Source organism: Anabrus simplex, chromosome 4, assembly GCF_040414725.1.
Source record: "Anabrus simplex isolate iqAnaSimp1 chromosome 4, ASM4041472v1, whole genome shotgun sequence".
NCBI classification, from domain to species: domain Eukaryota; kingdom Metazoa; phylum Arthropoda; class Insecta; order Orthoptera; family Tettigoniidae; genus Anabrus; species Anabrus simplex.
The window spans coordinates 130,215,004-130,242,836 of NC_090268.1; the positions used below are offsets into that span (position 1 = coordinate 130,215,004).

At 39.8% G+C, this 27,833-nt stretch overlaps 1 protein-coding gene across 1 annotated transcript in view; it reads left to right on the plus strand.

Annotated features, from left to right (window-relative positions):
* The window catches only part of LOC136871696 (NBAS subunit of NRZ tethering complex), a 297,103-nt gene that overhangs the window by 150,345 nt on the left and 118,925 nt on the right, over nt 1–27,833 (plus strand). Inside the window, exons 25-27 of the mRNA XM_068227188.1 lie at nt 15,137–15,327; nt 25,985–26,081; nt 26,187–26,326. Of these exons, the coding sequence (XP_068083289.1) occupies nt 15,137–15,327; nt 25,985–26,081; nt 26,187–26,326 (428 nt within the window). The remainder of the gene's footprint in view (nt 1–15,136; nt 15,328–25,984; nt 26,082–26,186; nt 26,327–27,833) is intronic.

Consider the following 27,833-nt stretch of genomic DNA (forward strand, 5'->3'; position numbering starts at 1 on the left):
ATAGATTAAACCTTGCTTTGTATGTTTTATAATATTAATTTCCTACTCATGTCTTAATAATTTTATATCCTATGTTTGAGGTGTCATGGTGCTGGAATAGTGTCCTGCATTTCTTTTATGTGCTGGTAAGTCTAGCAACACAAGGCTGGCATATTTGAACACCTTCAAATACCTTGCACTGTGCTGGGATCGAACCCACCAACTTGCGCTTTGAAGTCCAGCCCTTCTACTATCTGAACCGCTCAGCCTGAGTGAGTAGGAAAGCTAACTTAGAGCAGATTATTCAAAGTTATGGAAACAGATAATTTATTTAATTTTATTTTTACATTTTATGGCCTACATTGGACGACTCTAGTCAGTTATATACCGAGCTCGATAGCTGCAGTCGCTTAAGTGCGGCCAGTATCCAGTATTCGGGAGATAGTAGGTTCGAACCCCACTGTCGGCAGCCCTGAAAATGGTTTTCCGTGGTTTCCCATTTTCACACCAGGCAAATGCTGGGGCTGTACCTTAATTAAGGCCACGGCCACTTCCTTCCCACTCCTAGCCCTTTCCTGTCCCATCGTCGCCGTAAGATCTATCTGTGTCGGTGCGACGTAAAAAACAACTAGCAAAAAAAAAAAAAAAAAGTCAGTTATATAAAGGATTTCTTGATTTCCTGTCAGCCCAATATTTTTTCATTCTGAGAGATACTGCCTTCCTTTGTTCTGTTGAAAATACCCTCCCATTAGACCTTTTATTGATCTTGAACCTGAACCTACTATGGTGTCGTAGCAGGTGAAGAGGTGATACTCTGACGTGGCGCATCCCAGGTGACGGATAGGGGGGTCCTCACCGGCTTGCCGTTGGACTTGAGTGAAATAAATTAGCTCTCTCGGGCCAAACACGCAACGACCTCTATGGATAACAACCCAGTTGCAAATCAGAGCTTGCTCCACTTAAGGTTCATGACCTTTGATAGTCAATATGGCAAAGTCTTTTAGGAAACAGATGATAATAATAATAATAATAATAATAATAATTTCTATCCTGGAACTTGAAATTAAGACATTATCAAACAGTAGCCTGGACAGAAATTTTATATGCAGCAAAAACTCTTAAACTTACAAGAATTGGGAATCTTTAAAAATTAGAAAAAACTGAAAGAAGAATTTTGAGAAAAATACTGGGACCTACAAGAAACAACAATGCTGAATTTAGACTACAATCAAACAGAGAGCTATATTTAAAAGTTGAAAAAATGACAACTGTAGTAAGGAAAAGAAGACTCCAGTTTTTTGGACACATTTATAGAATGGTATTGATATGTAAATTGGCCAGGAGATCGCTAAGATTGTTTGGCCGCCAAAAGGCTGTTGCTCTCTTAGCACCACCCAGGGGACACGTGTAGGGTATCTTCGGGTTAAACTTACGGACGTGAGCAACACTGGTCCCCCAAGTGTTTCGAGCATGGGCGTTGCATTCATTTAAAGCCTTCCTGCTGGGCCGAAGCCGCGATGGGTCCCCTCCACTGAGCGAGGGAGGTAGGTACTTAAGAAGAATTGGACCTGGTATCCATATGTTACAGATCAATGTGGAAGGCATAAACAGAGCAAAGGGAGAATACTTATCTAAAATTGCTCTAGAAAACAACATTGATGTAATTGCCATTCAAGAAACGCATACAGAAGATATAGGCCAACTAAACTCAAGAGGAAATATTCCAGGATATGATCTCATAGGGGCAACATATAACAAGGTCTATGGTATAGCTACATATGTTCACAATACTATAGAGAATGCCTATCTGATTTCTACTAACACCAACGACGACATCCACATCGTTGTCATAGATGTAAGTGGGACAAAAGTCATAAATGTTTACAAACCACCTGCTGTTCAGTGGCCTCCTTCTGTAGTCCCAATTTACCCACATCCATCTGTTTATCTTGGTGATTTCAATAGTCATCAAACCAAATGGAAATATAGTGTTAATGACGACAATGGCGAAGCTCTGGTCACCTGGGTTGACACACATCACATGCACCTTGTCTACTTTTAGATCAGCTTTATGGAAACGGGACTACAACCCTGATTTATGCTTTGTATCAACAGATGATAACTGTCTGCCCCTACCAACATCACACAAAGTCCTACGTGCCTTTCCTCACAGTCAACACAGACCAGTCATTATTGAAACAAGTGTGAAAGTGCCCATTATCACTTCTACTCCACAACTGCGATGGAATTTCCAAAAGGCAAACTGGCCTGAATTTTCTGAGAACCTTGACAAATGTCTGGGTTGGATTCCACCTGTTAGTGAAAATTATGAGAGATTTGTGGGCGCAGTGACCAGTATAGCAAAAAAGTTTATTCCTAGAGGTTTTAGGAAGGAGTATATTCCTGGATGGAGTGAAGCCAGCGAAAAATTATATGAATATACAATATCTTTACTAATAGCTTTTTCCAAATCATCAAGAAACTGGTTCTTATCCTCTTGATAACATCCAGTTTGAGGTGCATACACCTATACCAACTTAACAGTACCTGGGAAACTGGAACTGTACAATGATAATGATGACACCTCTTCCAAAGTTAGTTTTTCTTTCCTTAAATGCACAATCACGTTTATTATTCACTCACTAACATACTGAATGTCAGAGACTCCTTCTAGATCTTTACTCATGATGAAACCAACACCATTCCTCATCTCTTTGTCATTTCCATGCCAATACAGTGTACACTGTTTTCTTAATTTCTTCATTCCTTTCCCTCTCCATTTGGTTTCACTCAACCTCAGTATCATTAATTTCCTCCTTTCCATGAGGTCCGCTGGTTCTTCACATTTTCCTGGGAGACTGAGTAAGTTGATGGTCCCAATCCATGTTAGTCTCCTCTGGCATTTTCGCATTTTGCTAGACCCTGTCTATAATCAGGCCATAAACCATCATCCCTGACATGAGTCTGCTCATGCTGGCATCTTAATTTAATTGATAAATGCATTCCGAGACTCTTATGTGTTTTGAAAGCAACTACAAATAAGCTCTTTTACTGGCTTGCTAGGCCTAACGTAACTGAGGATTTTCTTTCGGGGTTTATTCCCTTAGCGTTAAGGATCCCTCCACATCCCACAAGGCAGTGGGTTCCATCTGTACTACCCCTAGAGGAACGGGTTGCCTCCTCTGCTAGCTCCACTGTACCGAATCTTATTCTCCGCTTTTGCTGCTGTTGAGGTCTTCACTCGTTACCCTGAGCTGGGACCCTTTACCAGATGTTACGCACTGGGTCAGTATGCTCTGGGACTCACATAGGCAAGGGCGCCACTCCCTGCGCAGGGCTGCCTCTAAGAGGGTCCCTACCCATTACCTATAATAATAATAATTGTACCGGTAGGTACATCTCTACGCTGCACATTTAAATCTTGTGCCAATAAAACCTCCTCTACTGGAGGAACAGTGAACTTGGAACTAGACCTCCTTAAACTTTTACTCAAAAGATGTCACTACCTTAATTTTGTGATTGTGAAGTCTCCAGGACTGTGTGAATTTCAACGTGTTTTGGTTACCATTTATCAAGAAGTTTGGACTTTCTACAACAGATGTCACTACAAAAACTATGATCATGCACCTTGGTGCGAAGTGAAAGAACCTTTTTTGAAGAAATTTTGTATTCATAAGTTTTTTCTTTACTAAATTTCGTTCATTCATTTGTGGGTTGGCAATATTATCTTTTCTTTCCGCCAGTTTTCAATCCAGCCAACCGCTAATTTTTGTAATTTTCGACCAATCCTGGATTTCTTCTTTGACTTTGAGTGTAAATTTTGTATGGTCCAATAAAATTGAGAGGTTATGGCTTGAGTATTCATGAAAGGTCTCAAACCTTCCCCGAGGGTTTATAAACTGCGGATTTTCACGTCTCTTGGCCATTTGATCAAGATCTAACTAAGTGTGTGTATGTGAAGCAGGAGGCGGGAGGTGCCTCTTTCTGCAGGCAGCAGTTCTTCAGTAATGGCCATTTAACATCTTTATTTCTTGCTAGGTCCGCAGTTTAACCCGAGGGATAGGTCCGAAACTTTAATATGTAACCAACTTCTCTAAAATATAAATTCTGCCAGCTAATGTGAAAATTTCATAAAATCTGTAACTGTAATTTGGGGATAGAGAGTGATTTACCTTCTCGAGCTCCCCTTCATATTGGTTTGAGGTGACTACGTTTGTAACTGGTTTTCTTCTTTTCCGTAATGTATTAAATTATTCTTATATGAGTCACCCCCATAGTTTGGGAATAGCCCCTGTTTCATCAGCCTAGTGCCTTTTAGGTTTTAAGAATGAGTATGCTTTCATGAATAACAACAATATATATTTTGGGTTTCAATATGGGGCTCTGAAAAGCCTTGCTCCAGGGGAAGGGAGTTAGACAAGTTAGTAAGAGAACTGAATTTATGTATTTTGATTACAGGCGAACCCACGCATTTCAGCGCGTATTACGGCACATACCGTATTTCACGGCATAATCGTCGCACTTTTTATACAAAAATTTTCGAAAAAAATTGTAGGGTGCGACCATTATACGATGAATATTTAATACCAGTATTTGTATTACTCAAAAAATGTATTTAAAACTAAATTGTATTTGATACAAATTTAAGATGCACGTAATACTTGCGTTTATACATCAAAATAATTAAAATAGTCTAAAACAAAATTCATAATTTTTCGCAACAATTCGGCGAACGTTTTTCCAACCTGAAAATAAAAATGAACGTATTAAGTTAATTTGTCATTAATTTGAGTATTAAAGTTAAAATATTACACTTGCAAAAAATTATCGCTTTGTTGTGAAATGCGGACTTACCGGTACGCAATTTATTCCAAATCTTCGGTGTCGCTATCGCAGGTTTCGCTATCTGATGCGCCGTCCTCGTCTCTGTTAATACCAGTATCAGATTCTTCGTCTCCCTGCCACACTGCGTCATCTTCGGAACCGTCTAGTGCATTCGAAATCCCAGTCCTTTTGAAGCTCTTGGAGACTAGTTCAGGTGGTATAAGATCCCAACTCTTCTTCACCCACGAGCATAACAAGTCCAAGGGTGGACGCCTGATATTTCCGGCGGGCGTCAATTGCTGATCGCCGCTCATCATCCACTCGTTGTAAAATCGACGTAAGTGGTCTTTAAAAGGTTTATTAACACATACGTCTAGTGGCTGCAAAGCAGATGTTAGGCCACCAGGAATGACTATCTGTCGTGTCTTATTTGTAGTGAGAATTTGCTTCACTTCGCTCACGAGGTGACCTCGGAAACTATCTAAAACAAGCAGAGCTGGTTGTTTTAGTAGTGCACCAGGTCTTCTATTCCACACAGTTTTAACCCAGTCCAGCATGAGTTCTACGTCCATCCAACCCTTTGGTTGCACTCGTACATGAATTCCACGGGGAAACTGTATATTCTTAGGCATCGTTTTCCTCTTGAAAATGATGTAAGGCGGCAACTTTCTCCCGTCAGCTGTAATGGCTAGCATTGCCGTGCATCGCAACTTCTCACTACCGCTGGTTTTCATTAATACACTCCGTGATCCTTTTAGCGCAATAGTGCTGTTGCGAGGCATATCACAAAAAAAGATTGGAGTCTGATCGGCATTACCGATTTGAGAAAGCAAGTACGAAGTTTCCTTGCGCAAACGTATGACAAATCGGTGAAAATTTACAATCTTGTCCGTGTAATCAGCAGGCAACTTTTGGCTTAGTGTTGTTCTCCTTCGCACTGACAGATTGTGTCGTCGCATGAACCCCTTAATCCACCCACGAGTCGCCTTAAACTGAGTTACCGGTATGTTGTGTTTGCGCGCTATCTCCTGTCCCTTAATTTGTAACATTTCATGTGATACACTGCAGCCATTGTTACGTATTTCACTGACGTACCTAAACACTTCTTCGTCAATTATAGGAAACTTCCCTGTTTTAGGACCTCTATACGCGCGTCTAGAAGGGTTTGTGCTTCTTAGCTTGTTTTTTACTTTCCGCCAGTCACGCACCAACTTTTCACTCACAGAACATTTTCTTTCTGCAGCTCTTTTCCCGTGCTGTTCAGCGAAGGCAATTACGCTTAGCTTGAAGCCCGCAGAATAGTTTCTATATTTACCCATAATCGCTTATAAATGCTTCACACGTTAATGTTTTGCGATATAAATGACTTTCCGTAATTGTTCACTATTAAAACAAATTATTTCTGCAAACACCCAAAACACAAATTAAAAACTTAAATTCTCACGCACACATGTCTACAGTAATCACGTAAATCTGAAACAAATAAATGCATCTGTGATCTGTCCATTCCAGAGCAGCCAATACTGTTAGGCAGCAAGGAAGCATGCAACAATTTATCAGTTTAGCTCGTTGGTTGCGACACACTACTGCGCTTGCGCAAAGCTCGCAAACTGGAGCTCTAGCTAGCGCGGTGTAGATCTGCTGTATAGTTGACTGTATTCCGAGACGTCAGTAACAAACATTCATTTTGTTCAATTTCTTTTAAACATGCGGTAATTAGGTTAATATTTCTTCCCATTTACTGATGATTTTACATTACATTACTGACGAGTTTATAAAATAAAACTTTAATAGCATTGGATAATAATTATCTTGACTGCTTGGATAAAAGTTTTCATCCCATGCCAGGACACTTATGACGTAGTAGTAAGATAAGAGTCTAGCGATGACAACTGAGACATCGTAAATAATTCGGCTGAATAATTCCGTGGAAATCTGCGTTATCGTCTTGGATTTCACTTCGTGCGCAATAATACAGGAGCCGGCCCCATGGTGTAGGGGTAGCGTGCTTGCCTCTTCCACGGAGGCCTCGGGTTCAATTCACGGCCGGGTCAGGGAATTTTACCTGTATCTGAGGGCTGGTTCGAGGTCCATTCAACCTACCTAGCCGGTATTTCCTGGCGACGTTGCTGATAAGCGATAACTTACAGCCTTACGTATTTCAAATGGGAACTCATAATATGTAGGTGGTGAATAAATAGTACACTGTCTCGTGACCACGTTGTCAAACTGCCGATAGCCTACCGGTAAGCATAATATGTAGGTGGTGAATAAATAGTACACTGTCTCGCGACCACGTTGTCAAACTGCCGATAGTCTACCGGTAAGCCATGCGTCGTACATATACCGTTATTATTTATTTATACGTTGTGCAACATATCGCAAACGTGACTGTGTTGCCAAATTGCCCATAAACCATACACGTATTTAAATTGCACATTCATGTGCAACTTACGTTGCAGTTCCATTTACCTTTTAACCAGATTAGTGAACAAAATTTGGACGTGCGACGATTATGTAATTAAAGGTTTAAAGTCCGATTTTTGTATTGAAAATAAAGGATGCAACGATTACGCGGTGGCGACGATTATGCCGTGAAATATGGTACTCTCTCATAGACCTTAGTGTATGCAGCCGAGATCTGGTTCCCCTACTTCGGTGGAATGTACACGCTGATTTCTGTGACATTGAACATTTCCCTATTATTCCTACTTTGTTGAAACGAAAATCTACCAAGGTTCCTCCTTGATGGATTCTTAAACGTGCTGATTGCCAAACTGCACAGCACTAGCTGTCTTTACTGATGCAACCAGCCGGAGCGTAGACGGCGATATAACTTACATAACGCTAGCTGTTCTTGCTGCTGCTGAGGAGTCCATTCCATCCTTTTCCAGGACTCCTCGCCGAAAACTCGTTCCTTGGTGGAACGAAGAAGTTAGAGCAGCTATAAAAGAACACAGTCTTGCTCATAAACGCTATCGTAGGCAACCTACTCTGGCCAACTTGGTAACATTTTTAAAAACTCCACGCTAAGGCGCAAGTACTTATTCGACTGAATAAGAAAGCTTCGTGGGAGAAGTATGTGCCATCTGTGATGTAACATATACAGTCATCTCAAATGTGGACTAAACTTTGACATATTTCAGGTATACAAGGATCCCCTTTAGTACCAGGAATTTCCATTGCTGGCAATATCATCACAGATTTACCTTCTATTGCTAATCAACTAGCCAGTCATTTCACAGATATGTTTGTTTCTGGGAATATCATTGTTATTTCTTAGCTCTGAAGCAGGAGGCATAACGTCATCAATTCAGTTTTGCCACTCAAGCTTCAGAGGGCTATAATGTGCCCTTTATGGAGTGAGAACTGTGCAACGCCTTTGCGCTTTGCAAGGATACGGCTGCCTGACCAGACAGTGTCCATAAGCAGGTGTTGAAACACCTTAGTGAGGATAGTCTTTTATATCTCCTTCGTGTGTTCAACCGAATCTGGGTAGAGGGTCAGTTTCCGTCACAGTGGCGAGAGGACATAGTAATTCCTGTCCTTAAGCCTGACAAAAATTCTAAGTATGCAGAACTTTTTATTCCTACTAACTGTTTGTGTAAGCTATTTAAGAGGAAGGTGAATTGCCAACTTGTGTGGTGCCTGAAGAAAAGAGAACTCTTGTTCGAGTACCAATGAGGTTTTCGAGCCTCTCGCTCGACCATTGACCACTTAGTATGCCTGGAGAGTTCTATCCAGGACGCTTTTCTCTGAAAACAGCATTTGGTGGCTGTTTTCTTTGACTTAGAAAAGGTCTATGACACAACATGGTGATACGGCATCCTTTCAGTGCTGCATCAGTGGCATTTCCGAGGTAACTTGCTGGTGTTTCTTGCAAATTTTTTGTCCCTCCGCCTATTCCATGTCCGAATAGGAAGAGCTATTCGCAATACCACGTTCAGAAAAATGGAGTCCCGCAGGGATCGGTTCTCAGTGTCACTCTATTCACGATTGCCATAAACGGTATTCTATTTCTATATTCCACTGTGTTGGTTTATTCATCTGTGGAGTTTTAGGAAGGAGACGAAAAATAATGTACTGGTGATCACTTCCTGTGTATTCTTCAATCACCCGCCAGTCATTGATTTTCGACACACCGAGCTCGATAGCTGCAGTCGCTTAAGTGCGGCCAGTATCCAGTATTCAGGAGATAGTAGGTTCGAACCCCACTGTCGGCAGCCCTGAAGATGGTTTTCCGTGGTTTCCCATTTTCACACCAGGCAAATGCCGGGGCTGTACCTTAATTAAGGCCACGGCCGCTTCCTTCCACTTCCTAGCCCTTCCCTGTCCCATCGTCGCCATAAGACCTATCTGAGACGGTGCGACGTAAAGCAACTAGCAAGATTTTCGACACGATGTTCTCAGATACAAAAGTTACGTCCGGTATAGTTCCCCTACAGCCCAGTCGTCAAAAGGTTGGCACATTTCCAGTATTAGTGACCATCAAATCCAACGTAGTGGTCATCTTCATAGTTCGGCGCCCTCTAGAGTCGTACTGTAACATACCTCATTGTAGTGCTTGGGCACTGAAATCACCAGCAACGATTAAACTGTTATCAAACCCTTGTAATACATCCTCTAGGTCATACAGCTTGGCCTGAAAATCAAATACTGACTCATTTGGAGTAAAATAACAGCTCATGTAAGTATATCTGCCAGTGCGGACCCAAACAAAACAGTCTCCGCAATATTGGTTTGATACTGGGCATTTACCCAAATCTGGTCTCCAAATTGCAGCTGCCCCAAAATTATCCATGAACTATCCTGGGTGGTCCCTGTCCTGATAATGTTCACTAAGAAGAAATATGTCTACTCCTATTTCAAAGGTTATCTGCGTCAAAAGATCATTGGCATTTCGACTCCTGTGTATATTTACCTGAATAACCTGCATCTTTTACTACTAGTTTTTGCCTTTTTGAGAGCTTCACAAAACACTGTGCAGGCTCCTGAGCTAAGAACATGACTTGGATTAGCTTCATTAACATTAATGTCTGTGCAAATTATGCATCTCGGATTTGCTTTGCAATCTACCACCCTATGCCCGGCTTCTCTGTACTTAAAACAAAGTTTGCTTCTATCTGCTTCTTTGCAGTTTCATGCATGATGCCTATATGAAAGACATTGAAAGCAGCAAGATACCATGATCCTTTTCTTGAATTTTACAATCCAACCATCCTATTTGAATTTTACCAATTTCCAAAAGTTTCTGAACCTCCTTATCTTCTATCTCAACAATATCAAGTTTTTGCCCTCTGCTGGTCAGATTATTAATTGAGACTTTCAGTTCTCCTTCGAAATTTTGAAGATCTTGTCTTACAGCTTCCTCTACTTCTAAAGCAGTGGTGATACTGTTCATATCCTGAATTTCCAAGGTAGTGTGGGGGGGTCAAAGTCTTCACATCGCCATCTGTTCCAAGGACATCTCTCAAAGATTTATTGACATTGTCCCTGTTCTTGTTTTGTGTGGCTTTGTTAAATTTAAAGATAAAAATTTCATTGTTCCGTATTGAAAAGTATCACAGTTAAATTGAAATAATAAATATGGTAGTTCAACCTATTCAGTACAAGTAAATAAGAGATGTAGAGATTAAATTCTTATTTAATTAAAAGTGGAAATGGTACCGGTTTCGACCCCAGTCTGGGTCATCATCAGCCGATTATAACTCGAAAAACAATGCATAAGTAAGAAAGAAGTTAACGGTCAAGTCCACACAATATCAGTTGAAGAGGCAATATAAAAATGACGGGGGTAGGCACTGTAAAATTCAGACGAAGTGGAATGTAAGTCACTTAAAAGAAGTAATGCGTAATCTTCTGAGCATCAGCACGGCACATGCAATGTTTGGCACTGTCTCACAATGTTCACGAAAAGCAAAGAACAGTTAAATGAGCCAGACTGCATATACCGTCAGGCACAAAGTCACAACACAATCCAAATGTGAAGATCTAAAGTCATGAAGAAGCCGAAGACGAGTAGCTCAACCAAAGTAACTTGCAAGATCCAGAAGATCGGCGTAGTGTTTACAACGTCAAGTGCTGTAGTTTCATATGCTGACTGAGATTGAAGGATAGATTAATGATCGAGTATTTGCTTAGTTTACGGTGTATGCAGTCTGGCCTGTTCTCTGCTTTTTGTGAACATTGTGAGACAGTGCCAAACATTGCGTGTGCCATGCTGATGCTCGGAAGATTACGCATTACTTCTTTTAAGTGACTTACATTCCACTTCGTCTGAATTTTACAGTGCCTGCCCCCGTCACTTTTATATCGCCTCTTCAACTGATATTGTGTGGACTTGACCGTTAACTTCTTTCTTACGTATGCATTGTTTTTCGAGTTATAATCGGCTGATGATGACCCAGACTGGGGTCGAAACCGGTACCATTTCCACTTTTAATTAAATAAGAATGTAATCTCTACATCTCTTATTTACTTGTATTGAATAGGTTGAACTACCATATTTATTATTTCAATTCAACTGGCTTTGTTAAACTCGAGGAGAGTCACCCCAGTCTGAGTTTTACGAATAGATCGAATGCTGTAAAATGAAAATGCTAAGGGTCCACCTTTTCAATGCAATGAATATTTATTGTTGCGAGTATATATCACATGTCGTTTAAAGAAGATTGGTACTAGTTTTGACGCTCATTGCGCCTCATCATCAGCCAATGAATCAATTGAGCAAAACACATCTTATCAAACAACAATATAAAACACATGATAGCACTTACAAGAAGAATGTTAATATCAATATGTGTGCTTATGTCTTCCAATTGGAGCGTGGCTGAAGATGACCCAGTTTTATATGACAATATACAAGCTAATAGTATTGAATAGGTGGACCCTTCCTACCCTTTGATAGTGATCAATTGTCAGTACGGACCATAATGAAATTCATAACTTATGATAAAATGACAAATGTTAAAAGTTAAATTGTACAAGTTAAAATGTTGAAAGCAAGTCAGAGAAGGTAACCCAGTTGTTAAGGTATGATACACAAGAAAATAGTCCAGCTTGAGGTGTATAGAACATAAGGTGCATCTTAAAAAACACTTGACTGCACCTACTAAGAAAAATTTTAAATGTAACATTAAATTGATGAGAGTATGGTGCGCATGACCATCTAAAACACATGACAGCACCTATAATGCCACTGTTAGATTATAACAAGTTAAGATGATGAGGTGCGTCTCACTGTTGAGTCTTGATACACAAGAGAATAGCCCATCTTTAGGTGCGTAGTCATAAGGTAACCTTTGTTATCAGTGGGAAGAATAAACCTTGTTCTCTTAAGTTGTGGAAATTAACAGGCTTAATTCAGGTGGTTCTGAAGCCAACAATGTGGTCATGTGAAGATCATAATTTGAATCAACATTATGATTCCCAGTTCAGTATGGAAACGTGGAGACTTTACGAAAAGATTGAAAGCCAAACTAGGCATGATATAAATGTACATGGACGAAAGAAAGATAAGGGAAAGGAGGCGAATTTACCTTGAGCAGCATGATGGCACGGTTGTTGCAAGGAGAGGAGCTGGGCTATTGAAGAGAACAATAATAGAGGCCGAGTAACGTAGGGGAAGGGAGAGGGAGGGGAAGGAGGGAGAAAGGAGCAGCTAAAGCTGGGGAGTAGGGCTAAGGTGGGCCAGAGGGATGAGGTAGTGGGGGTAAGTGACGGGGATGCGTATTGCACATGGCTTGAAATATTGCGCTAGTGTTTGGAAATCTGATATTTTTAAACATATTAATTATGAAATTGAAAAGGATATTAGACTTCTCAGAAGTTTCATTTTAGTTGAAGTTAGGATTAAAGTATTGATCAAAATGGATATTCTCTTGTGTATCAAGACTCAGTGGTCAGACGCACCTCATCATTTTAACTTGTTATAATCTAACAGTGACATTATGGGTGCTGTCATGTGTTTTAGATGGTCATGCGCACCATACTCTCATCAATTTCACGTTACATTTAAAATTTTTCTTAGTAGGTGCAGTCAAGTGTTTTATAAGATAGTGTTGGCTACTGAATGCATGATTTGAAGCAGTGTATCGATTCATTCAAGTGTCCGAGTGAATCGATTCAGAGGAACGGCAAGCTCACGGCACACGATTTAGCTTACTCCCAGCGGACAGTGCTGAGTGGCACACTCACTGGACGTTGATGGGGAGCTGAGCTTCTGCTGCAGTGAGACAGTAAATCATGGTACATCGACAGAATCGTGAACGAACACGGCGCAGTGAGACACAAGATACACACGGCTCCTTATCGGCTCACTGGACACTGGCGGAGAGCCAAGCTTCCGCTGCAGCGAAACATACAGTGAGCCATGGTACACTGAAAGAATTGTATGCTATAATGGACTCTCGAGCTCAGCTCATTTGAAAATAATACCCATTTGCATTCACTGTCCTCTTCTTACAGGGAGGTTTAAATAATAGATGGATTTGTTTGCAGTGTTAAAAAGGTAGTCAAAACATAATTCTGAAGTAGATAGTAAGTAGGTAGGCTATTAGGTTATACTATGTATTAGTTTAATGAATCATAGTATTATAACTTAGTTGACATTTGACAATTAAACTCGACTCTAGCCTGCCCTATGACTATGTGTCATGCTCATGACCACTCAAAAGTACCTGTTTTATATTGGGAAGAACGGCTCGGTATTCTCTCAGTTCATATGTCACATCGTTGCACAAGACTTCAATCATATGTGGACAGACACAATAACTTAACCAACAGTATGTTGAATCAGAAAACCAGCGGGCTACTGTACATCTCGGGTTGCCTATACAAAATATGACGATTTAAAAAATCCTCAGCTGATGGAAAAATACATATTTTCATAGTTTACTCATTTTCACACCAGGAAATGCTGGGATTGTACCTTAATTCAGGCCATGGCTGCTACCTTCCTATTCCTAACTTTTCCCACTCTGCATCGCCGGAAACCTTCGATGTATTAGAGTGACTAGTATTTTTTTCTAAGAAAGGAGTTCATAGTGTGAAGACCAGATGGCAGCTGTGAGCACTGAATGCTGTTGCTGCTGTCTTACCAGCACATACTACACAGATGCAGTAGGAGTGGTGACTAATGTGCCATGAATCGGATCACTGTATCAATTCAGTAACGTGAACAGAATCAAATGAATCGATTCAGTAAAATGAATCGAATGTCCCATCACTATTAGAAGATACACCTTATGTTCCATACACCTCAAGCTGGACTATTTTCTCGTGTATCATACCTTAACAACTGGGTTACCTTCTCTGACTTTCTTACAACGTTTTAACTTGTACAATTTAACTTTTAACATTTGTCATTTTATTTGCTGTCATGTGTTTTATATTTTAACTAGTCATAATTTAACATTTTTGTTGTAGCCTAAGTGCTATCATGTGTTTTATATTGTTGTTTGATAAGTTGTGTTTTGCTCAATTGAGTCATTGGCTGATGACGCGCAATGAGCGTCGAAACTAGTACCAATCTTCTTTAAACGACATGTGATATATACTCACGTCATTAAATATTCATTGTATTGAAAACGTGGACCCTTAACATTTTCATTTTACTGTAATCCCAGTTTAATACGGAACAGAATGGAGTTTCTAACTTTCAAATAGATCGAATGCTCACACCACTGTCTTCCAGTTTATTTTACTCTAAATATCCTTCCAAACCTCTGTGGCATAATTCCATGAGATGATGTAAGCAAGCATTTCAAGCAATCAAGTCTCTAGTATAGACTTACTGTAGGCCTACATAGTCTCTAGTATAGACTTACTGTAGGCCTACATAGCTTTATCTTCCATCTTTCTTACAAATATTATTACCAATAGTTCCATCTTCTGTGGTATGACCAGTGGCCTGCACATATTAAATTCTGTACCTTATGATATCTCCAACTCTGGTGACATTGAACATGTTTAATATCTGGGTGGATGACAGTGTAATGTTAGCAGCTGAAGAGTAGAAAGGAATAATTCACCTTCCTGCAATTAAGCTCTTGTTTCAGTAAAATTCTTCAGACTATGACTCATATTGGTAACCGATGGTAACCACACATCTTTTGTTAAGACCGATTAGGAATGAGAGGAAAATCTACAATTCTGTGTTACTTTACACCTCAAACTAAGGAATAGCTGTCCTATTGATCAATATCAATGTCTAGCTGTATGTTTATATTTTGAATATAAAATTGTAAATATATTTAATGAAAAATAGCAATTTTCACTGGTGCTGTATTTCATTTTTACTGACATTTTCTCTTTCTTTCTTTCTTTCTTCCAGGAAAAGGATTATGACTATTGTGCTGATATATGCCAGCGTTTGGTGACACAGAGGCATGTTACTGGTTGGGAAGTTGTGCAGCAATTAGGACAGTGTCAGGAGTTTCCTAACCTGAAACTTCGACACTCTCTGTTGGCCTTTGCCCTTGTGCATTGTTCAACAGACATGATAGAGGTGCTTATCAACACAAGGTATTGCCCTTCTTTTTAAAATTACAATGATCTTTTTTTTTTTTTAGAAAGAATAATTATGTACCTAGTACAGCCAGAACTGGTTAGGACGTTTTGTGGGGACTGAAAAAAAAATTCCTAAAGAGGAAAGAAATGAAGAAAAATTGTATTCAGTTTAAAGTTAGGTTTGAACACAAAGTTAATTATGATAAAGGCAAAGAAACAAGTATTTACAATTATAATTGATGAAATGAGTAAAGAAAGAATACATTTTCAGAACACCAACATGGTAAAACACCAAGGAAAACCGTTCTTAGAAACGCAAACTGTACGTCAGTATTTGCATAAAAATTTCAAAATGTACAAAAGTTGTCAAGAATTTGATTCAGAATAAAGCAACACATGTTTAAAAATACACAGAATAACTTGCATGTAAGAAATCTATCTAATATAGACTGCTTCTTCTTTCATTCCAAATTATATACAGGAGTATCAAGTTTGGTAATGCAATCCATTATACGGTCATCCACAACAAAACTTGAGACATAATGCCACACTATATCCATAGCTTCTACCGCTGCTGAATGCATTGATACTGCTGCGCAGCTCTCTCCAGTTTCATTTTCATCCTCGGATTCTTGCTCGTTACTGTCTTTGTCAATCATTAGCTGTTAATGAAGTTCATCTACTGTCTGCACTTCGCAAATGTCAACATTGTCATCACATTCTATATATGTGGCAAAATTCACGTCTTCTTCACCTGACCTAAGCTGGTTACATCCTTCATCCGTATGATCAGTGCTTTCCATTATTTCCATTGAAACATCATCATTTGCCGAACGAACAAAGCCTGCTTTGTGGAAACAGTTTCGAATTGTGGTCTTTTTTACAGACGCCCAAGCAGATTTTAAGAAATGCATGGCATCCAAAATTGTGTTTCTTATGTGAAGCTGTTTCCAGGAATGCCAATCTCTTATGCACGAGCATCTTTCTATATTTCTGCTTCATACACTGGATGATGTCCTGATCCAGCGGTTGGCTATGGCTTGTACAGTTCCCAGAAAGAAACACTACACGTACGTTTCTCAAATAAGATGTATCAGTTGGGTGCTCAGCACTGTGGTTAATGAGCAATACGATTTTTCCTCTGCCATACTGCCATTCTGGTATCAAATGATCGCAAGAATTTCTCAAAAATCGATGTCTTCCAAGCGTAGGTATTTGTTGTGTTTTGGCATGGAAAGGTACGTACATTTTTAAAACTGCACAGATTCTTCCACTTACCTATTATGAGCGGCGTCAATTTCTCCATGCCACTGTTATTGCAGTGAGTTTACCTCCATGGCATTTCTCACCATTGAACGTGTATGTATTATCAGGAAGAAGCTGGAAAAACAGCCCAGCTCCATCCGCATTAAAAATGTCATCAGGGCTATAATCCTTTGAGATTTCTGACAGTGTCGTATCTCTCCAACTCCGAACAGTATCGATATTGACACTGGCAGCCTCCCCTCATACGGATTTATATATAATTTATCCTTTTTTTTCTTAAACCTTCAAGCAATCCATTAGATACCTTGAAGTTATATAATCCCATTTTGGCAGCTAAATGTGATGCCCTGGCCTGAATCAGTGTTCCATCAATAGGAATATTTGAAGCCCGAGTTTGTTTCAACCATTTCACCAGAACATCTTTTAAAGCTGGAAACTGGCTTTTACAAACACGCTTCATTTGGCTGCTTCCTCCTGCCAGGCAAACGTTATCAATCTTCTATCGGTTGCTTACAATTGTGTTTAAAGTCGTCGTAGGAATCTCCAACATCTGGGCAATTTGCGCATGTTTCATATGTGGATTAGCATCCACTTTCTCAATAAACTTTAATTTTTTAACATTGGTAAACTGTCTTTCTTCTTCCCAACAATTGAATGTCGTACAAACCACTAGTCCTATATGTGAGTGCAATAGGCCTAATTTATGTACGTTGTTACACAATTTACTTACGAACATAAAATTGAGCACTAGCACATCAGACGAAGTACTGTTGCTCTGTCGAAACAACCACTGCAAAGACTGGCTGGAATGACCAGGCCACAGAGTGCCGTGAACAGTCTTTTTTTACTTTTGTTTGGGGCGAATAGTGGAAAGTTCATTTTTTCTTTTTTTTTTAAAGCAAAGTGGGAATTTGATCATAAAGGGGGCTTTTTATACCTGTGACATCATTGAGGCTTTTATCTTTATCGAAGTGTTGGTCTAGAAAGATGTACATACATACATACATACATACATTATCGTTATAGACTGTTGTGCCTTTCAGCGTTCAGTCTGCAAGCCTCTGAGAATTTACTGAACGTCGCCACAATCCTCGATTTGCAACTAGTGTTGTAGCCTCATTTAGTTCTATACCTCTTATCTTTAAATCGTTAGAAACAGAGTCTAACCATCGTCGTCTTGGTCTCCCTCTACTTCTCTTACCCTCCATAACAGAGTCCATTATTCTCCTAGGTAACCTATCCTCCTCCATTCGCCTCACATGACCCCACCACCGAAGCCGGTTTATGCGTACAGCTTCATCCAGAGAGTTCATTCCTAAATTAGCCTTTATCTCCTCATTCCGAGTTCCCTCCTGCCATTGTTCCCACCTGTTTGTACCAGCAATTATTCTTGCTACTTTCATGTCTGTTACTTCTAACTTATGAATAAGATATCCTGAGTCCACCCAGCTTTCGCTCCCATAAAGCAAAGTTGGTCTGAAAACAGACCGATGTATAGATAGTTTTGTCTGGGAGCTGACTTCCTTCTTACAGAATACTGCTGATCGCAACTGCGAGCTCACTGCATTAGCTTTACTACACCTTGATTCAATCTCACTTACTATATTACCATCCTGGGAAAACACACAACCTAAATACTTGAAATTATCGACCTGTTCTAGATTTGTATCACCAATCTGACATTCAATTCTGTTGGATTTCTTACCTACTGACATCAATTTAGTCTTCGAGAGGCTAATTTTCATACCATACTCATTGCACCTATTTTCAAGTTCCAAGATATTAGACTGCAGGCTTTCGGCACAGTCTGCCATTAAGACCAAGTCGTCAGCATAGGCCAGGCTGCTTACTACATTTCCACCTAACTGAATCCCTCCCTGTCATTTTATACCTTTCAGCATATGATCCATGTAAACTACGAACAGCAAAGGTGAAAGATTACAGCCTTGTCTAACTCCTGTAAGTACCCTGAACCAAGAACTCATTCTACCATCAATTCTCACTGAAGCCCAATTGTCAACATAAATGCCTTTGATTGATTTTAATAATCTACCTTTAATTCCATAGTCCCCCAGTATAGCGAACATCTTTTCCCTCGGTACGCTGTCATATGCTTTCTCTAGATCTACGAAACATAAACACAACTGCCTATTCCTCTCGTAGCATTTTTCAATTACCTGGCGCATACTGAAAATCTGATCCTGACAGCCTCTCTGTGGTCTGAAACCACACTGGTTTTCATCCAACTTCCTCTCAACGACTGATCGCACCCTCCCTTCCAAGATGCCTGTGAATACTTTGCCTGGTATACTAATCAATGAGATACCTCGATAGTTGTTGCAATCCTAACTGTTCCCTTGCTTATAGATAGGTGCAATTACTGCTTTTGTCCAATCTGAAGGTACCTTACCAACACTCCACGCTAATTTGACTACTCTATGAAGCCATTTCATCCCTGCCTTCCCACTATACTTCACCATTTCAGGTCTAATTTCATCTATTCCTGCTGCCTTATGACAATGGAGTTTATTTACTATCCTTTCCACTTCCTCAAGCATAATTTCACCAACATCATTTTCCTCCTCCCCATGAGCTTGACTGTTTGCAACCCACCATGATGATTTCCTTTTACATTGAGAAGATGTTCAAAATATTCCCTCCACCTCTCCAGTGATTCCCTGGGATCTGTTATGAGTTCACCTGAATTACTCAAAACACTGTTCATTTCCTTTTTCCCTCCCTTCCTAAGATTCTTTATTACTGTCCAGAAAGGTTTCCCTGCTGCTTGACCTAGCCTTTCCAGGTTATTACCAAAATCTTCCCATGACTTCTTTTTGGATTCAACAACTATTTGTTTCGCTCTGTTTCTTTCATCTACGTACAAATCCCTGTCTGCCTCGGCCCTTGTTTGGAGCCATTTCTGATAAGCCTTCTTTTTACGTTTACAGGCTGCTCTCACTTCATCATTCCACCAAGATGTTTGCCTTTTCCCACAGTTGTTCCTTGCTGTTTCTACTACAGCATCCCTGTATGCCACCCATTCACTTTCTATATCCTGAACCTGCTTACTGTCTACTGTTCGAAACTTCTCACTAATCATATCCATGTACTTCTGTCTAATTTCCTCATCCTGGAGATTTTCTACCCTTATTCGTTTGCAGACAGATTTCACTTTCTCTACCCTAGGCCTAGAGATACTTAGTTCACTACTGATCAGATAATGGTCTGTATCATCGAAAAATCCCCGAAAAACTCGTACATTCCTAAAAGATTTCCTGAATTCAAAGTCTGTTAAGATATAGTCTATTATGGATCTGGTACCCCTAGCCTCCCATGTGTAGCGGTGAATAGCCTTATGCTTGAAGAATGTATTTGTAACAGCTAAACCCATACTAGCACAGAAGTCCAGCAAACGCTTCCCATTCCCATTAGCTTCCATATCTTCCCCACATTTACCAATCACCCTTTCGTATCCTTCAGTTCTATTCCCAACTCTCACATTGAAATCGCCCATTAGCACTATTCTATCCTTGCTGTTGACCCTGACCACGATGTCACTCAATGCTTCATAAAACTTGTCAACTTCATCCTCATCTGCACCCTCACATGGTGAATACACGGACACAATTCTTGTCCTAATTCCTGCAACTGACAAATCTACCCACATCATTCGCTCACTTACGTGCCTAACAGAAACTATGTTGCGTGCAATGGTATTCCTGATAAAGAGCCCTACCCCAGACTCTGCCCTTCCCTTTCTAACACCCGTCAAGTACACTTTATAATCTCCTATCTCTTCCTCCTTATCTCCCCTTACCCGAATATCACTTACTCCTAGCACATCCAGATGCATCCTCTTTGCTGACTCAGCAAGTTCTACCTTCTTTCTTCCATAAGCCCCATTAATATTGATAGCTCCCCATCGAATTCCATTTCGTTCGCCAAGTTGTTTCCAAGGAGTCCCTCGCCTGTCAAATGGGAGTGGGACTCCATTACTCCCATAGGTCCGAGGCTTGCTTAAAGTGTTCTGAGCTCGGTAAATTAATGAAGCAGGATGCTGCCCTACTTGCACATAGTCCAAGTGAGGATCTCTCCTCTAATGGGTTATGGACCATCGGTGAATTGTGTAGTCCTGGCCGCCTGAGCACAAGGAGGGCCACGACTCCGAATATGTCCGAGATGCCCACTCCGATTCCATAGCAACTGGTATCCCGACTCTCAGGACCACTTACCAGGCCACTCAGCCGTTGCCCATGGTTCACGAACTAGGACGTGACTACAGTAACCCACAAACATGAACCATTAGAAAGATGTATAGGTCCTCAAATTTGGTCATTAGTTTGCCTGTCTCAATTCTTGAGAAAATGAATTTTCAAGACAACAACTTTTCTAAAATCTTTAATACCACATCAACTAACCCTCCCAACACGTTGACAGACAACCCCCTCCCCGCTACCTCCCCCATTCCCACCAAATGCCCCCCTACGCAATGATAGCAAGCCCATAACTCCTCCCTCCCAAGCACTTCCCCTTCCACTACTACCTCATGGATACAGTATGAGAAATAAGAACAATAAGACCTTCAAAAACACAACACCCAACACAAATAAATAAGATCTCACCGTCATATAGAAAATAGACATCAACACTATCCACGTAATTTTCGAGACCATACACCGCCCCCCTCTTTTTTTTTTCAATCTATACCATATCAACCTGCACTCCCAACACATATACAAGCTCGCCCCTCCACTCTACCTCCCACCTTTCCGTCAACTCTCCTCTATAATACCAATATAAATGGTCCGTTATTGGACATTATAAATTTTCTAACTAGCTCATTCCTGGTTGCCAGCATTTCGCCCCCGTGTGCTAGGCTGGGCTCATCAGTTGGTACCTATCACACCTACCAAGACGCATGGCTAGTGCATACCGTGGAGGCCACTGCATAGGCTAATTTTAGCCACCGGCAGTGCCAATGCACTATGAGAGACTTTGTCTCATTACCAAAAATTGATGCCTGCTTGGCCATCAGATGATATAGATGTTGATTCCCATAGGGAATCTGAAATATTTGTTCCGAATAAGTAAATTTATAATACCAATATAAATGGTCCATTATTGGACATTATACATTTTCCAGCTAACTCATTCCTGGTTGCCAGCGTTTTGCCCCCGTGTGCTAGATCAGATACATGATTTATGCCTTGAGGTAGTACTGTGACTGATGATGCCTTCAATGAAAGGCGAAACATGTCTCATATGGAAATAAAGATAAATTCCTAATCATTTAAAATTTTAATGTATTGAATAGGTGATACTATAAAACAATTAGCATCCTACATATAGTATCTTCAATATGGATCCAAAATTATATTTATCACTTGCAAGACCTATCTGTGTCGGTGCGACGTACGGCAAAAAAAATAGACCAATTTCACATCTCCACATAGATGGGCTCTCTCATCATTAATCCCAGTTCCTGTAGATTCATTTCTTCTCAGTTTGTTTTTTCTTCCCATCTTCCTTGGTGTGGGTGGGTAGGGGGGGGGCATCCATACACCCATTTTGGAGGCCATTTGTGACAAGTCCTCAGTCGTGATATGGGAAGAAATGCAGGAAAACAAGCTAATATAAGCAATAGAAAGAGTGCAAAGAGGTATGGTTGGCGTATACCATGCTTTTCACGGATTTTTTTTTTAGAATAAGAACAACATCTGGCCTGAAAAGACAAGTCTCTGATATATGATTGTAGTAAAAATACTGCTTGGAAATTGGATGAAGGTCTTGTCTGTGACCAGCTTGTAAAATTGGATTTTGTTTGGCTGACACATAAATTGAAAGTTCGGAAAATACAGATTCCAAAAAGAAATGGATAGCTATTTTCTATGATTGTGTTTGTGGAGAACAGCATTCCAAACTGCCTAAAATAGTAGGGTATTAGTTGTGTATTCCTGGGCATAATGTGAATGTAGAGAGGTTGTTTTTTCTCGTGTCTGCCCAATGGACAGAGGAAAGGAACAGATTAGCACTATTATAATTATGTAAATGCAATACAACATGAAATACGCAAGTTGTGAATTTCCTGGGCTTATTTAAAAACATTCTAGTTTTAGTTCTGAGAAGGATGAGTGGTGTACAAATGTTTAGTGTTTTATAAATGCACAGTTCTGTAGTACTAAGCATTAAATGAACTTGATATAAACGTATAACATTATTTTCATAGGACAATTGCTACCTTATGTTAGCCATACTAATAGGTAAATATGTACTGATTTTGAACACTTAAATTATGGCAATGTCCTGGTTTTTGAGTTCTAAGTTATGGATTCCCTACAGACAAGTAAAGTATGTAAATTTCTCCGCTATGTGGAAAAATATAGAATCATAGATATGTTTTTGGGCTTAGAAAACAAGAGAGCGAGTACAGATTCTTCGGTTGTTCCCTCATAGTATCCTCTTATGACATGCAGGGTGTACAGATAATTAATGCATCCTTTCACTCCACCACAGAGCAGATAAAGAGTTCCAATAATTCAAAATAAATGAATAATTTTCTCTTTGTTCCACAGTGTACACAATTTTAATTACTGTTTTCGTGTTAAAATTATTTGCTATTGCTTTGTTTACAACCTCTCTTTGTAGGTCTAATAGGTCCAACATCAACATTTTCTAAAAACATGCCTTTCCGTCCACCAAAATTGTGTCGTTCTTCCATCTACGTGACGTACACTGGTTGCCTCATTACGGTGTTGGTTTTTTGACGGCGCAAAACTGTAAATGCTAAATTGCTTACACTAATTCCAGATAGACCTCCTGCCCAAAAACATATCCATGTTATAACTAAGGTAGGAAGGTAGAAATGAGGATGGGAACACTCACAAAGAAAAAAATACATTGACTGGTCATTGTTGTGAGAGGAGTGAATGACAGAACTGAGAGACAAGGATATACTCTGTATCTTCATACTCTGCCTCTTTGCATAGGTAGACTTTCTCCTTGTTAGTCCCAGTTCTGTTTATTGCTTTCTTGTCCCAAAGAGCTTGTTTCTGCTTCCCATCTTCATATCAGAGGGTCAACATCCTCACTCTTTGGGGAGGTCACCCATGACAGATCATCATTCTTGATGTACGTATTTCTAGATTTCTAATTTGATTTTACCGTGTGCTTGTTATCATACGTCTCTCATTTTTATAACTCACTGACAAGTGAAGTGACATTGAAAAACAAATTATTAGGAAGAAAATACACTTAATCTTACACTTTACACCTAGCACATATTGTTTTGTACTGAAATTTCAGACAGTCCAGTAGTGTGATATTTCATCTAGTTCATTTGGCCAGTGAATACCGAAGGATCTTTTAATACTATAAATAATTTCTTGGCTTTTATCTGAACAAAAGGGGACAGACCGAGCTCGATAGCTGCAGTCGCTTAAGTGCGGCCAGTATCCAGTATTCGGGAGATAGTAGGTTCGAACCCCACTGTCGGCAGCCCTGAAAATAGTTTTCCGTGGTTTCCCATTTTCACACCAGGCAAATGCTGGGGCTGTACCTTAATTAAGGCCACGGCCGCTTCTTTCCCACTCCTAGCCCTTTCCTGTCCCATCGTCGCCGTAAGACCTATCTGTGTCGGTGCGACGTAAAACAACTAGCAAAAAAAAAAAAAAAAAAAAAAGAGGGGGGGGGGGGGGTCAGCAAGACTTTGAACTGTGTGCGAGCATGAATGTCACAAGGTGTATTCTTGTAGCATTTATATTAACACCTGAAGACCACCAAGCTCGATAGCTGCAGTCGCTTAAGTGCGCCCAGTATCTAGTATTCGGGAGATCGTGGGTTCGAACCCGACTGTCGACAGCCCTGAAGATGGTTTTCCCTGTTTTCCCATTTTCACACCAGGCAAATGCTGGGGCTGTACCTTAATTAAGGCCACGGCCGCTTCCTTCTCACTCCAGCCTGTTCCTGCCTCATCGTCACCATAAGACCTATCCGTGTCGGTGCAACGTAAAGCAAATTTAAAAAAATATTAAAAAAAGATGTGAAGAACAACCTGTGCGAGATATATGCGATGATTACTTTTCTCTCTTAATTCTGTGATAAAAATTAAGCTGCTTGATATACACAACAGAAAAATATACGTGAGTAAATACAATATGTAGTTTCATCCAGAAGGGCTTGACAGTGTAACATATCTGCATACTGTACTGAATTTGAATTGCTGAATACAGTAGAATCTTGATAATTTGAAAATTGGCTAATTCTAAATCTCGCCTAATTCCAAACAGCTTAAGGGTGTGGGGCACTTTCCATGCAAGTACAAGGCATCTAAAAATGCAAACAGTACAGTAATCCAAGGGATAAAGCATTTGCACGGGGGAGCCAGCATAATTTATCCTCGACTATGAATCATGCCTTTTTTCCTTTTGTTGCGTGAGGTTATGTTAGCCATTGTTTTATCCAAGTTGATTATTTGAATAATGTAAATACACCTTGTTGGATACATTTTGAAAATAGTGTTTTCAATGGCATTTGAAAGGTTTAAACTTAGAACCAAGTTGGTTGCATGCATTAATGGGTCTTAGAATACTTTGTGATGCGGCAAGGGTTGGCATTTCTGAAATACGAGAGAAGTGCCATGGCGGGAAATCATACAAGGATGGAGTCACTGAACCGAACTGAACTGTGTTGTAATGCACACGGAAGCGAGGGACTTTCTTCCCTCGTCATAGGAAAGTTCGATAAGCTACGATGTTTTAAGGGCATCGGGTACTTTCCGTGCAAGTACAAGGCATCTAAAATGCATACAGTACAGTAATCCCATGAAGAAAGCACTTGCACAGGGGAGCCAATATAGATTTCTCCTCGTCTTTGAATCATATTTTCTTATTTTTCTCTCATTGTGTTAGGTTATGTTTGCCAGTGAGTTATCCAAGTGCATTATTTGAATACTGTAAATGCACCTTGTTGGATACATTTTGGAAGTAGTTCTTTCCGTGATATTTGAAAGGTTTAAACTGTGACTCAAGGTTAATTGCATGCAGTAACGGGTCTTAGAATACTTTGCGATGCTGCAAGGGTTGGCATTTCTGAATTACAAGTTGGTGGTTAATTCGAAATCACATAATTCGAAGTCCGATTTTTGCATCCCAGCAATTTCAAATTAATGAGGTTTTACTGTATATCTGTTTAAAATTTTGTTGAAAATGTATATTGTTCTTTGTTCTTGTTGGGAGAGATTTCAATTCATAAATATTGTTTGTAATTTAAATCATCTATACTTGCTGATGTTTTAAAATATCAATTTTAGGGGTTTGTTTAACTCAGTCCAATATTAATATTTCTAATTTGTATGATTTCTGCCTCAAAGCTTATTTTAGATCTGAAGCTCTAGTGTTTACCGTTACAGATGTATGTTGGAGGCAGAACTTCTTCATGAAGAAGTCAACAATCAAGTGGATCTGAGTGCTATTGAGGACGAAGAGTTCTCAGATGCTTTGACTTCGGTAGGAATTATAAAACGTTTTCATATCACATAGTATTGTAATGATTAGATAATCAGAATGTAACATAGTAAATGAATGTCTTATATGGTCATTTTTGTTTTGCAGCCTATGTCTCCCCAGAAAGAATTTCCACCTTCACCAAATCTTGGTCTGTCAGTTGGCCGATCAACAGAAGCCCTGAAGAAAACTACGTACAATCTTATCCAGAACATTAGTGATAAGGACTATTGGAAAACTACCTTCAGGTAAATTACTGCATATTTGTTGTCTGAGAAGAAAGCATGATAACAGATGTAATGAATCTTTGAGAAACAAAATTTTTGGTTTCTTCATTTTCCTTAATGCTACACTTTTAGTTCTTCATCATCATCATCATCATCATCATCATCATTATCATCATCATCATCTCCCTTTTCCAGCTCCATCCAGGTCGGAGATGTTAGTGGCACCTTTCCATCTTCCTCTATCAAACCACCATTGCTGTTCCTCATCTGTATTTTAAGCCATGTTCCTTCTTATGCTGTTCTTGATAGAGTCCAATGCCGTAGTCTGGGTCTGCCTCTTGTTCTCCTTCGTTCATTCTCAGGGTGCAATTATAGCAGAGCGGCGAGGATCGAGGAGAGCAGAAGAATCAAAATAATGTAACACCATGTGTAGAATTATAGTGGAGAGCTGCAAGGAAGGATGTGTATAACAGCGATGCAGAGTGATACAAAATTATTTGTTTCTCATAGTGGTGTTTGTTCACTTCATTAAAATATCTTTTTCATCTGAACAATTAATAAGCACAGTTTTTATTTGTCAGCCATTATGGGACCAAAGGGACAAGGAACACCACAACATATACACACAGGTGGCATCTGAGTTGCAGAGTACAAGTGTCTTTGACTGAGAAGCTGCAGGTTATAATTGAATGTTGGAATAGACATCCTAAAATATGGCCAAAATTTATATGGATGTAAACGCAACTTCTCGTATAAACTACTGTATTCCCTGTTTTCTGGCCTATCTGTATTAATAGGATTAATAGTCCATCGCCTTGGATTTGTGGCTGAATATATAATATTTAGCCACATTACTACTTTCAAGACATGTCCATTTAGGATACTTCTGACAGAGACATCTTGACAACACACTGTAGAAGCTATGATTAGATTCAGTTAACTCTGGCTATAATGTTGGACAGTCCCTTCTCATCTCTGCACAGCACTGCTGTACTATAAACACTAAGCACTCTCTGCTCTCCTCTCCACTCTCTTCTTCTCATTCCTCGCTGCTCCACTGTAAATGCAGACTTAGCCTCCATTACAGTAAAACCTTGATAATTTGAAATTGGTTAATTCAAAATCCCGCCTCATTCGAAGATGCTTTCATTCCTGAAAACATGAGGTACGGTTTTGCATGCTATTTGAATTGTTCAATTTGAAATGTGGATAATTTGTAATCCGAAGAACAATGTCAGTCCCTTTACTGAAATTCAGACTTTTAATTCAAAACTGCCTTTACATTTAAAAAAATAGTATTTTACAGAGTTATTTAAATTCAGAATTTATCCGCGTCATGATAGAACACGTCTTCCAGAATGTGCAAGGGTAGTTTGCCGCCCTTTCCCTCACTTCGGTGTTTCTACAGTGTGCTTCATATCTGCTAAGTTTGAGTCAAATCATAGTTCTTTTGTATTCAGTGTTTTAAGGAACGCCACAGTATCACGTAGCAGGCATTGTGCAGAGAAGCAGAATCCGGGAACACTGG